The sequence below is a fragment of the Ambystoma mexicanum genome, chromosome 5q, assembly GCF_040938575.1.
Source record: "Ambystoma mexicanum isolate Mex_15411 chromosome 5q, UKY_AmexF1_1, whole genome shotgun sequence".
NCBI classification, from domain to species: domain Eukaryota; kingdom Metazoa; phylum Chordata; class Amphibia; order Caudata; family Ambystomatidae; genus Ambystoma; species Ambystoma mexicanum.
Window position 1 is genome coordinate 1272637757 of NC_090933.1, and position 13870 is coordinate 1272651626.

Here is a 13870-nt window from a genome sequence, read left to right on the forward strand (position 1 = left end):
TGTCAGGAAGCCTTCCCTGTTCAGGGACTGCACGAGGTGCAAGAAGAAATTGGTTTACTACAAGGACCCCCACGAGCATTGCATTTATTGTCTGTACCCACATGACATTAAAAAATGCGAGATTTGTAAAACTTTTTCCACCAAGACCCTTCATGACAGGCATAGAAGACTCCTTTCATACCTGGAATCCAGGGATCAATCTTCGGACGAAGAGTCTGTCAGAACAGCTCCTGTCCAATCCAGCATTCCATCTGAGAGGCAAACTTCAAAGAGAAGGGCCTCTTCAGTGGAAAGGAGTTCCTCTCCCAAATCCAAAAAGAGGAAGCTGGAATTGATACCCTTTCTGCCTCCAGTTGACCTTTCAAGCCAGAAAAAGTCAGCAAAATCTGCCTCCAGAGGTAAGGAGGAGTTTGCAAAAAACGGGGGGGGGCAGTCGTCGGCGGGTAAACCGCCCACGAATGAAGGGAAAGGTAAAGGCCCATCATCGGCCATACCGTCGACGAAACCAGCTTCGACGACGACGACGCTTAAGACATCGTCGACAGTTAGATCATCGTCATCGGACTTGTCGACCACGAAGCAATCGTCGACGAGCAAGAAACACCACTCATCCACGAAGCATTCATCCATGACGCAGTCGTCCACGGAGCACATTCCACATTCGTCAACGTATCCCTCGTCGACTGGAAAATGTCAGTCGTCGACGACGAATCCCTCGTCGACTGGAAAATCTCAGTCGTCGACGGGAAAATCTCAGTCGACAGCGAAGCCCTCGTCGACGGGAAAATCTCAGTCGTCGACGGGAAAATCTCAGTCGTCGGCGAAACCCTCGTCGACGGGAAAATCTCAGTCGTCGACGAGAATAACACCATCCATAACGCCTTCAGAGGCACCGCAAATTTCGGCAGTTACAGAGGAATTACTGCCTCTCACTCTTGAAGCTCCTATCATTACAAGCAATATCATTGAGAAAAATACTGTAACTGAACCTCTGGTACAGCAATTTTCACCTTTGGGGCACATGGCAGAACTTCCGGATATAATTCTTCAGGAAGAATTCTCCGATGCGGAAGTGGTGGAAGAGTCCATCGGTCCCTTACCGAAGCAATACAGCCCTCCTTGGCACCCGTCCACGGGAGAATCCGAATATCCTCATGACCCGGTGCTTATGTTATCCGTGCAGAGGATTGTAGAAGAATTTTACAAACGGCAAAGGGAGAAGCAAATTCCGATTAATCCCATTCCTAGAGAGTCATCTCCGATTCCAGGCACATCGGGTTGCTCTCCTTACAGGAGTAGACCGCAAAAACGAATGAGATCACCTGCTCGAAGACCGAGGAGCAGCACCCACAGTGCTTCACCTACAAGAGTCCCGTCACCACAGTCATCGCACAGACAGCGATCTCCGGACGTAGATCCCACCATGGTACCGTCCACCATCTCGGTATCAGACTGGCAGGAGGATCCTTTTGGTGAATTTTCGGAACCAGAAGAAGGAGAAATTACTCAGGAGCCAGACGATTGGGATGACTACGTCGTCGAGAAGCCCAGGAGGAGAGACTCGCCTGGCAAGGCCTCGCCACCGGACGATCTCGTCTCTTTCCACACCATAATAGGTAAAGCCACAGAACTGTTTAAAATTCAGGTTTCCTCAGAGGAAAGGCAATCAGTGCTCTACGAGCACAGGGACAAACGAAGGAGGACAGTGACCACAATTCCCCTCCTCGATACCATCTGGGATTCCGGATCCAAGATCCTATCTACGCCCTTATCGACTCCGGCGTTGGTGTCCAGGCCAGAAAAGAAATATAAGGCTCCGGATTCGGCACCGCTTTGTTTAAGGGGTCATACGAAACCGGACTCAGTTATTACAGTGGCGGGCAGAAAGAAACTTGCCAACCCCTCCTCACCGTTGTCGGCCCCACCGGATAAGGACAGACGTAAATTGGAAGCCATGGGCAGGAAAGTATCATCTTCTGCATCACTTACAATCAGAGCGGGTAATGCACTGGCCATGACCGCAAGATTCGATCGCGAGCTTTGGCTCCGCATGTCTAACTTGGCGAAACAATTACCACCGGAGCTCCAGGAGGAGGCAAAATCCATAATCGCGGATGGTGAAGCAACATCGGATCACATGATCGACGCGGCAGTTGATGTGGCCGAATCAGGCTTCAGGCAGATGGCGCACGGTACAGTGCTCAGAAGGCAGGCCTGGATGAAGGCTACTAACTTTAGACCTGAAGTTCAGGCGCAGATTCTGGACATGCCATTTGATGGTCAAGATCTTTTTGGCAAAAAGATAGACGACCATTTGAAAGCAATCAAGACAGACACTGACACAGCCAGAGCCATCAGTTCTTTAAAGGACAAAAGTAAGGACCATCGGTGTTTTCGTCCCTTTAGAGGTTCATCTTCCAAATTCAGGGGATACAGTCGTTCCTCCTCCTATGGTCAGAAAGCACAAGGCGGCACGTACCAAGGCAATAAATACCAGTCATCCAACAGATACGCCCATTGAGGCAGACGTGGCTCCGCCCAAGGGAAGTCGCAAGGCAAACAGAACTGACGACCAATCTCCCCCCCCCTTCGCCACGCCCCGGTGGGGGGAAGGGTGAGCCAGTTTTTCCAGCGCTGGCGGTCAATTACATCGGACAAATGGGTGTTACAGGTGATCCGAAAGGGTCACACCTTAGAATTTCTGGACCAACCTCCTTCCCTGCCTCCAACATCTCGCAGAGTGCATATGCTAAAACAGGTCATGTCCGAAGTGCAAAAACTGCTCCAGAAGGCAGCAGTAGAACCAGTTCCTTATTCTCAGAGGGGAAAAGGTTTTTACTCCCGATTCTTCCTCGTCAGAAAGAAAAACGGTCAATGGAGACCCATCTTGGACCTGAGGGCGCTCAACAAGTTCATCAAGCGCATAACTTTCAAGATGGTGGCTCTACAAGGGGTGCTACCTTGGTTAAACAAGCACGACTTCTTGGCCACTTTAGACTTGGAGGATGCTTATTTCCACATCCCGATCCATCCAGCACACAGGCAGTTCCTCAGGTTCACAGTGGAAGGGCTCCACTTTCAGTTTCAAGTGCTTCCGTTCGGCCTAAAATCGGCGCCAAGAGTTTTCACGAAATGCCTGGCACCGGTAGCGGCAAGTCTCAGGAGAGCAGGAACGGACGTTTCTCCATACCTGGACGATTGGCTGATAAAGGCAAGTTCAGCTGCAAAGGCTCGTTCGGCAGTGTCAAGGACGGTCAACCTCCTAAAAGAGTTAGGTTTCTCCATCAACCAGACGAAGTCCTGCCTCGTCCCCAGCAAGGTAGCTCTCTTCCTGGGAGCCGAGCTCGACTCCAGCATTCCCAGAGTGAGACCATCCACAGAGAGAATAGCAGCGATTCTACGCTCAACTTCGAACTTCCTACAGAAAGAGTCAACATCTGTGCGCTCTTACAAATCCCTATTGGGCATGATGTCATCATGCATATTCCTCATACCGAACTGCAGGCTTCGCATGAGGCCGGTTCAGGAAGCTCTGGACCACCAATGGAAACAAGCTTTCGGATGCTGGGAAGACATTGTCCAGATTCCATCGACGTTGCACAAGGCCCTTCGATGGTGGAACACTCCGAGGAATCTTCTACAGGGAATGCCGTTTCAAGCACCGACATCGACCCTCCTGCTGCGGACGGACGCTTCCTTATCAGGCTGGGGCGCTCATCTTGCGGACCTCCAAACCAAGGGATCTTGGTCGGCACAAGAGTCCCAACTCCACATCAACGTGTTGGAACTCAGGGCCGTAAGGTTGGCGCTGAAAGCCTTCCTACCGGTTATAGCTGGTCAAGTTCTTACAGTCCAGACGGACAACACGACCTCCATGCACTATACAAACAAGCAGGGAGGCACGAGGTCTCAGATTCTGTCGCAGGAGGCCCAACAGCTATGTGCATGGGCCTTGCGCTACGGGATACAGATCAGGGCAGAGCACCTTCCAGGAGTGGACAATGTCCTAGCGGACAGATTAAGCAGAGAATACACAGCGTCACACGAGTGGGAGCTGGACGAAAAAGAAACCCAACGGATCTTTGCATTATGGGGCCATCCGCAGATCGACCATTTCGCCACCAGGAACAACAAAAAATGCAAGAGATTTGCGTCAAGATACCCCGAGCACCAATCGCTGGGAGACGCGTTCTCAGTGGATTGGTCGGGGAAGCTCCTCTACGCCTTTCCACCCATTCCCCTCATGTCGAGGGTACTTCGCAGGGTGAAGGAACAGGATTGTTCCTTGATCCTTATTGCACCTGATTGGGCACGGCAAGTCTGGTACCCGACGCTGAGACATCTATCCTGCAAAACCCTGATTCGTCTCAGATCTCATCAATATCTACTGACACAACAGAACCGCAAGGTCCTCCACCACGACCCGAGGAGCCTGTCCCTCAAGGCATGGTTCCTGAGCAGCGTAACTAATGCACCTAAAGTTACCATCAGAATGCTGGGATATCATCAGGGCCGCTAGAGCCCCGTCCACGCAACTCACCTACACCAGAAAATGGACCAGGTTTTCCAAATGGTGCGAGACCTCTGCGATCGATCCCCTCACGGCCTCGGTTGATCAAATTCTGCCTTACTTGTTACACCTGGCTAAATCAGGGCTCTCACTGTCCTCTATCAAGGTCCATCTGTCAGCCATAGCGGCCTACACAGTAACCGCGGAGACGCAAGCCTTACTTTCCTTACCAGCGGTCAAGGTCTTCCTGAAAGGACTGATGCGTACTTATCCGCCTACACCTACACCAGTTCCGGACTGGAGCCTCAACACCGTCTTAACGGCCCTCATGCAACCTCCCTTCGAGCCCATACATAGATGCGATATGAAATTCTTGTCCTGGAAGGCATCCTTCCTGGTAGCCATCACATCGGCCAGAAGGATCAGTGAGTTGCAAGCTTTGTCTTCGGAACCTCCATTTACCTTGTTCCAGAAGGACCGCGTCATCTTAAGGCCTCACCCGAAGTTCCTCCCCAAGGTACTTTCGGAGATGTCCTTCACTGAGCGCATTGTGTTACCAACCTTCTTCCAGAATCACGCTTCGGAAGCGGAAAGGACGTTACACACTCTAGACGTTTCTAGGGTGTTGAAGTTTTACTTGCAAAGAACCAAGGAGTTCTGCTCCTCAAACCGGCTATTCATTTCCTTCTCTGGCCGTTCCAAGGGCCAACATATATCCAAACAAAGTCTGGCACGCTGGGTATCGTCCTGCATCACCCGCTGCCATCAGTTGAAAGGCGACCCTTTAACTAGACCGCCGTCTGCTCACTCCACCAGAGGAAGGGCGGCGTCAACAGCATTCCACGCAGGGGTGGCCTTGAAAGACATATGCAGAGCTGCCACGTGGAGCACTCTCCATACTTTCGCGAAACACTACTGCCTGACTGAAGATACCAACAAAGAAACTGCAGTTGGACAGGCAGTGCTCCGCCATCTCTTTGTGTAACCAGCCTCCTTTCCCACCTTTCCCGAAGTATGTAACCGTTGTGTTGCTGCATGGTAAAGGTTTGATCAGAAATATGTTTTTTCTGTAATTATGCATATCTGTTTATTATGGTGGCATGTTTTAACTGCTTGGTATTCTATTCAAGCATCTGAATCTATGAAAGATCCAATGCTGGAGAAGTCTTAGTTACTTACCTGTAACTGTATTTCTCCAGCATTGGTATCTTTCATAGATTCACATGCGCCCGCCCGCCTCCCCTGAGAGGCTGCTCCTATGCTCGGCATCCATCATACTGTAATCTCTACGGTTCAAAATCTGAAGATGGCTGCCGGGGGCGGAGCTTAAGCCCTGCCACCTCATTGGCTGGGGTCATAAAGGACCAAAGTGAGGTGGAGGGACTACACAATGAAGTGGCTCATAGGCTATAATGGGCTATGTACATGCACTGCTAGGTGGCAGTGTGTATATTTATATATATATATATATATATATATTTAAAAAAAATATATATATTATTATTATTATTTAATTTATCACCGAGGATTCCCAGTCTGACGACGGGGAATATTCAAGCATCTGAATCTATGAAAGATACCAATGCTGGAGAAATACAGTTACAGGTAAGTAACTAAGACTTCTACTGGCTCAACCTCCCCGACAGTACTACTGTGAGTATAATGTAAGGTTTTACTGTGCCACATTTTTAGATGGCTACACACAATGTTAATTGGCTGTAGGTTGTTTTAACATTCTCAAGGTCAACAGAAGAAGGGCCATCTTCAACTGCATTACTGATACTATTGGGAACTGCATATTGCTTGACTATGCTATCTTTAATGGCCATATATTATGTCTCCAAGTGTATAAAATTACATAAATGAGGAACAAAAAGAGTAAGAACACTCTTGATGTGTTTCTATTTATGAGTAAAAAGACAATATAACCCATGTGGGAATACTTGTTGTTTTAGTGATAAAGCTGTGTAGGGAAGATATTGATAACAATTTGTTTATCATGCACACAAGGGTAATATAAAAGGGTTCCTAGATGCTCCAAGGGGTGGACCCATGACAATATTCCTATCCAATAGTAAGCCTATAAAGTGTTCAAGGGTAGTGAGTTATCTTACACTAAACACAGAGAGAGAACCAATTCTCTCTAGAGCCTTGTCTCAAGTACACAGCTATACTCTGACACAAAACCTGTCACTGCCCAAGGTGGGTATTTAGACAGTTTTTGGGATGGAGGTTAGGCTCTAGCATGGAGAACATGTTGAAAATCATGACAGTCTGACCGTTCTGGTGTTCATATTTTTTCTTTGCTGGGTCAGTGTGTGATTAAAGTACTCCTGGCCTCTTCCCTGTGGTTTCCTAGCTCATTATGTGACTGGTCTTGGTCCCATGCAGTTTGTTGGTTGAGTGTATGACTATTCTTGGTCTCGATGGCTTTTTTGCTAGCTCAGCTCCTTACCTCTCTCCTGTGGTTTGTTGGCTACTTCTGGTCTAATGTCCTTTGATTATTGGGTCAGTGTGTGACTATTTCTATGCTCTTTGTTTTGTGTCTCAGTATTTCTGCTGATCTCTTTCCTGTATTTTTATTTTTGGTTCAGTGTGTGACTCGTCTGGGTCTCGTTCCGTTTATTTAATCTCAGGGTGTGAATGATGCTTGTCTCTTTCCTTTGTTTTTGGATCAGTATTGGACTCTTCCGGATCTTTTTCTGGTGGTTTGTTGGTTCAGTGTGTGGCTTCTACTGGGTTCTTGCCTTTTATTTGTTAGTTTAGTGTGTGTCTATTGCTTGTCTCCTTCCTGTGTGCACTGGCGTACTGTGTGATTGCTGGCAGTCTCTTTCCTGTGGCTTGCTGGTCAGTGCATAACTTTTGTGGCCTCTTTCCTTCTGAAGGTTGGTTGGATGCCTGCTTTTAAACACTGTGTGGCATTATGTGTCTGCTTTCCACCTCTTAAAAGATCATTAAATGAATGCTGTTTGTTTATTGCCCTTTGTTTGCTGACTGTTCATCCAGTACTGTTTTTTATGACTGTTCTTGAGCTCTTTCCCCTTGTTTCTTGGCTATGTGTGTGATTACTATGAGTGTGATTACTCCTGGTCTCCAGCTCTTGATGTGTTTGTCACTGAGACTTCTCTTTCCCTTTGTTGATTAAGTCTTTGACTGCTCCCAGTTTGTTTCTCTTAGTTGTTGACTCAGTATGTGCCTGCTGCTGGTCTTTTGGAGAATCAGTGTGTGACTTCTCTTATCCTCTTTCTCTTCGTTGTTGACTCAGTGTGTGCCTGCTCCTGGTCTCATGGAGGCTCAGTAAGTGACTGCTCTTATCCTCTTTCTCTTAGTTGTTGACTCAGTGTGTGCCTGCTCCTGGTCTCATGGAGGCTCAGTAACTGACTGCTCTTATCCTCTTTCTCTTAGTTGTTGACTCAGTGTGTGCCTGCTCCTGGTCTCTTGGAGGCTCAGTAAGTGACTGGTGTCCTCTTTCTCTTCGTTGTTGACTCAGTGTGTGCCTGCTCCTGGTCTCATGGAGGCTCAGTAAGTGACTGATCTTATTCTCTTTCTCTTTGTTGTTGACTCAGTGTGTGCCTGCTCCTGGTCTCTTGGAGGCTCAGTAAGTGACTGCTCTTATCCTCTTTCTCTTCGTTGTTGACTCAGTGTGTGCCTGCTCCTGGTCTCATGGAGGCTCAGTAAGTGACTGCTCTTATCCTCTTTCTCTTCATTGTTGACTCAGTGTGTGCCTGCTCTTGGTCTCATGGAGGCTCAGTAAGTGACTGCTCTTATCCTCTTTCTGTTCGTTGTTGACTCAGTGTGTGCCTGCTCCTGGTCTCTTGGAGGCTCAGTAAGTGACTGGTATCCTCTTTCTCTTAGTTGTTGACTCAGTGTGTGACTGCTCCTGGTCTCATGTAGACTCGGTGTGTGGCTGCTCTTATCCTCTTTCTCTTAGTTGTTGACTCAGTGTGTGACTGCTCCTGGTCTCTTGGAGAATCAGTGTGTGACTGCTCTTATCTTCTTTCTTAGTTGTTGACTCAGTGTGTGCCTGCTCCTGGTCTCTTGGAGGCTCAATAAGTGACTGGTATCCTCTTTCTCTTAGTTGTTGACTCAGTGTGTGCTTGCTCCTGGTCTCTTGGAGGCTCAGTAAGTGACTGGTATCCTCTTTCTCTTAGTTGTTGACTCAGTGTGTGACTGCTCCTGGTCTCTTGGAGGCTCAATAAGTGACTGGAATCCTCTTTCTCTTAGTTGTTGACTCAGTGTGTGCCTGCTCCTGGTCTCTTGGAGGCTCAGTAAATGACTGGTATCCTCTTTCTCTTAGTTGTTGACTCAGTGTGTGACTGCTCCTGGTCTCTTGGAGAATCAGTGTGTGACTGCTCTTATCTTCTTTCTCTTAGTTGTTGGCTCAGTGTGTGCCTGCTCCTGGTCTCTTGGAGGCTCAGTAAGTGACTGGTATCATCTTTCTCTTAGTTGTTGACTCAGTGTGTGCCTGCTCCTGGTCTCTTGGAGGCTCAGTAAGTGACTGGTATCCTCTTTCTCTTAGTTGTTGACTCAGTGTGTGACTGCTCCTGGTCTCTTGGAGAATCAGTGTGTGACTGCTCTTATCTTCTTTCTCTTAGTTGCTGGCTCAGTGTGGGGCTGCTCTTATTTTCTTTCTCTTAGTTGTTGACTCAGTGTGTGCCTGCTCCTGGTCTCTTGGAGGCTCAGTAAGTGACTGGTATCCTCTTTCTCTTAGTTGTTGACTCAGTGTGTGACTGCTCCTGGTCTCTTGTAGAATCAGTGTGTGACTGCTCTTATCCTTTTCTCTTAGTTATTGACTCAGTGTGTGACGGCTCCTGGTCTCTTGTAGAATCAGTGTGTGACTGCTCTTAGTCTCTTTATCTTTGGTGACTCATTGTGTCACTACTCCTCATCTCTTCACGGCTCACTATGTTATTGCCTTTAACTTACTACTGATGTTCATTTATTTTAGATGTTGATGAATGCAGTGAGGCCCTAGGGACCTGTGGGCCGCACTCTAACTGCACCAACACCCAGGGCTCCTACCTTTGCCAGTGCCCGCGCGGCTTCCTTCGGAGGCAGAACGGCTGTGAGGGTAAGAGCATCACTCTTCAAGGAGTCAACTCTCTGCTGTCTAAATGATATTCTGCTCAAAATCAATCTTAAATGCCGTCATATTATTTCACATAGATATTTTCAAAAAAAGGATTGTGTGCATAAATAGACAATATTCTCTTTACATTTCGGCTAAAGTACTTTAATTGTGTAGCTGCCCATCTATGATTGCACTGAGCCCGCTGCAAATCCACGATGCAGTATAAACTTAATCGACATGGCTTTGCTGTACCCCACATCTACTACTGAGGTCACCTATCTCAGTGCAATGCCAGCCCTAACTTCCAAACACACCTATGGGACTGGCAGTGTCCAATACCAGGAACACAAGTCTATCCCTCCAGCAGAGATAGCACTTGTATTCAATCAGAAGACCAACTCCCTGTTGGTGTTAACTCAGTCTGTTGGCTGCACTGCTCAGTAGCCAGAGTGAGTGGCCAACCTGCACCCCAACTTCAACCTTTTCCTTTCCTATTTAGTTAAACTGTGGCTTGGCTACCCATCAAAACAGGCAGCGGGTATTGCATGTAGCAGCACTCTCACAGCACACAGGAACCACACTTCATTGTTACGTTATGTTATGTTATGTTAATAGGCATTTATACTGCAACAGCTCATCACCGTGGTAGTTTCAGAGTGCTTAGGCTTTTCCATGGAGTGCTGTGCAGTGCACCTGTCTGGGGCATCCAGAGCTTAGTCTGCTGGGAGAAAGAACATTTGCCAGGAGAAGATAAGAGGATGAGGAAGGGGAAAATAGATGCTACAAAGGGAGGGAGGAAGGGATGCAGCGGGGGAACTGTTTAGTGAGAGCAGCGGTACATGTCCATCCTGTTAGGTAGACCATACTTCTGCATAACGGAGGTGGAGGCGTCCTTAAGTGTTGTGATAATTGTATTGTGTCTACAACGCAGAGGGGCTTCGGAACGTGAACAGGAAATCCTAGAGGTTTGGTGACATATTTGCCCGGGCATCTCTGTGTGTGGTATCCCAGGTCAAACTCCAGAATGTTCTAGGACTGCCAAGCATGTGCCAGGTGTTGCCTCGTCAAGAATAGACTGTATAAACGAGCACCTCATTGGTAACAGAAAGTAAGGGACTAGAGTGGCCAAACCAATACAGTAGACATGAAAGGGAATGGAGTGGTCAAACTAATACAGTAAACATGAAAGGAATGGAGTGGTCAAACTAATACAGTAAACATGAAACAGAATAGAGTGGTCAAACTAATACAGTAAACATGAAAGGAATGGAGTGGTCAAACTAATACAGTAAACATGAAAGGAATGGAGTGGTCAAACTAATACAGTAAACATGAAACAGAATAGAGTGGTCAAACTAATACAGTAGACATGAAAGGGAATGGAGTGGTCAAACTAATACAGTAAACATGAAAGGAATGGAGTGGTCAAACTAATACAGTAAACATGAAAGGAATGGAGTGGTCAAACTAATACAGTAAACATGAAACAGAATAGAGTGGTCAAACTAATACAGTAAACATGAAAGGAATGGAGTGGTCAAACTAATACAGTAAACATGAAACAGAATAGAGTGGTCAAACTAATACAGTAAACATGAAAGGAATGGAGTGGTCAAACTAATACAGTAAACATGAAAGGAATGGAGTGGTCAAACTAATACAGTAAACATGAAACAGAATAGAGTGGTCAAACTAATACAGTAGACATGAAAGGGAATGGAGTGGTCAAACTAATACAGTAAACATGAAAAGGAATGGAGTGGTCATACTAAAACAGTAAACATGAAACGGAATAGAGTGGTCAAACTAATACAGTAAACATGAAAAGGAATGGAGTGGTCAAACTAATACAGTAAACATGAAAAGGAATGGAGTGGACAAACTAATACAGTAAACATGAAAAGGAATGGAGTGGACAAACTAATACAGTAAACATGAAAGGGAATGGAGTGGTCAAACTAATACAGTAAACATGAAAGGGAATGGAGTGGTCAAACTAATACAGTAAACATGAAAAGGAATGGAGTGGTCAAACTAATACAGTAAACATGAAAAGGAATGGAGTGGTCAAACTAATACAGTAAACATGAAAAGGAATGGAGTGGACAAACTAATACAGTAAACATGAAAAGGAATGGAGTGGTCAAACTAATACAGTAAACATGAAAAGGAATGGAGTGGACAAACTAATACAGTAAACATGAAAAGGAATGGAGTGGTCATACTAAAACAGTAAACATGAAACGGAATAGAGTGGTCAAACTAATACAGTAAACATGAAAAGGAATGGAGTGGACAAACTAATACAGTAAACATGAAAAGGAATGGAGTGGTCATACTAAAACAGTAAACATGAAACGGAATAGAGTGGTCAAACTAATACAGTAAACATGAAAAGGAATGGAGTGGTCAAACTAATACAGTAAACATGAAAAGGAATGGAGTGGACAAACTAATACAGTAAACATGAAAAGGAATGGAGTGGACAAACTAATACAGTAAACATGAAAGGGAATGGAGTGGTCAAACTAATACAGTAAACATGAAAGGGAATGGAGTGGTCAAACTAATACAGTAAACATGAAAGGGAATGGAGTGGTCAAACTAATACAGTAAACATGAAAAGGAATGGAGTGGTCAAACTAATACAGTAAACATGAAAGGGAATGGAGTGGTCAAACTAATACAGTAAACATGAAAAGGAATGGAGTGGTCATACTAAAACAGTAAACATGAAACGGAATGGAGTGGTCAAACTAATACAGTAAACATGAAAAGGAATGGAGTGGTCAAACTAATACAGTAAACATGAAAAGGAATGGAGTGGACAAACTAATACAGTAAACATGAAAAGGAATGGAGTGGACTAACTAATACAGTAAACATGAAAGGGAATGGAGTGGTCAAACTAATACAGTAAACATGAAAGGGAATGGAGTGGTCAAACTAATACAGTAAACATGAAAAGGAATGGAGTGGTCAAACTAATACAGTAAACATGAAAAGGAATGGAGTGGTCAAACTAATACAGTAAACATGAAAAGGAATGGAGTGGACAAACTAATACAGTAAACATGAAAAGGAATGGAGTGGACAAACTAATACAGTAAACATGAAAGGGAATGGAGTGGTCAAACTAATACAGTAAACATGAAAGGGAATGGAGTGGTCAAACTAATACAGTAAACATGAAAAGGAATGGAGTGGTCAAACTAATACAGTAAACATGAAACGTAATAGACTGGTCAAACTAATACAGTAAACATGAAAGGGAATGGAGTGGTCAAACTAATACAGTAAACATGAAAGGGAATGGAGTGGTCAAACTAATACAGTAAACATGAAAGGGAATGGAGTGGTCAAACTAATACAGTAGACATGAAAGGGAATGGAGTGGTCAAACTAATACAGTAAACATGAAAAGGAATAGAGTGGTCAAACTAATACAGTAAACATTAAAGGTAATGTCACGTTGATGTCAAAAAGGTTATTATTGAGAGATTGTTCCATATCAGTAAGTGCTGGACTTGACTTTATTTGTGTCCATGGTGAGATACTTATATAGCTTTAATTGGACGGCGGCTATCAAAGTATATTGGGAAGTACCAATCTATAGCGGGAAAATATACCCTGAACTCCCTCTGCAGGTTGAGCTCATCAGATTGCGAGAAAGACAGATATGCATGTGTGACAAACAGTGTTGGTAGAGAGAGAGTCCTTCTGCAGCCGTGATTGTGTAAAACCCTTTTGCGGGGTTCAAGTAGAGAGACACAATGTCTTCAAGGTGATGAAGTGCTGTCAGGCCAGGATCCAAGCTGCACTTTGAGGGGTCTATCCTGGATGATGCATAGAGTAGAGAACCCAATTCAAGGTCCGGTTCCTTGGAACAAATCATGTTTTCCAACTTCTCGCAACTTGAGTCTACTTTTCAAGGGTTTGCAACTGTCCAAATTGGGCAGAGCAGTTGTTCCCTGGTGGCTCTTAGGTTCATCATAATATTGCTGTATGTCCAACTCAGCTGCACTCATGGAACAGGAAATCTAATCTCTACAACCTACCAACGGCCAGAACCATACCCTGGGCTCAGCATTCCCTGATACTGTCAATATTTTACCCTAGGCCTGCTCACCGATTGAGCCACATAGAATCATGGATCTACTCATTCATTTGCACATATGCTGAGTGAATGGCCCAGGCTACCATTCTATCACCAGTTAGTAGAGTATATAACGTGCTTCTGACCAACCTCTCAGCATTATTGGTTTGTTTGAGACTCAGGGCGGGAGACA

General features: G+C 45.5%; 1 protein-coding gene across 2 annotated transcripts in view; it reads left to right on the top strand.

Moving 5' to 3' along the window:
- LOC138498021 (latent-transforming growth factor beta-binding protein 4-like) overlaps positions 1-13870 on the top strand; it is a 743452-nt gene that overhangs the window by 431004 nt on the left and 298578 nt on the right. For both annotated transcript variants that reach the window (XM_069621814.1, XM_069621813.1), the window contains one exon: positions 9459-9581. In XM_069621814.1, the coding sequence (XP_069477915.1) occupies positions 9459-9581 (123 nt within the window). The remainder of the gene's footprint in view (positions 1-9458; positions 9582-13870) is intronic.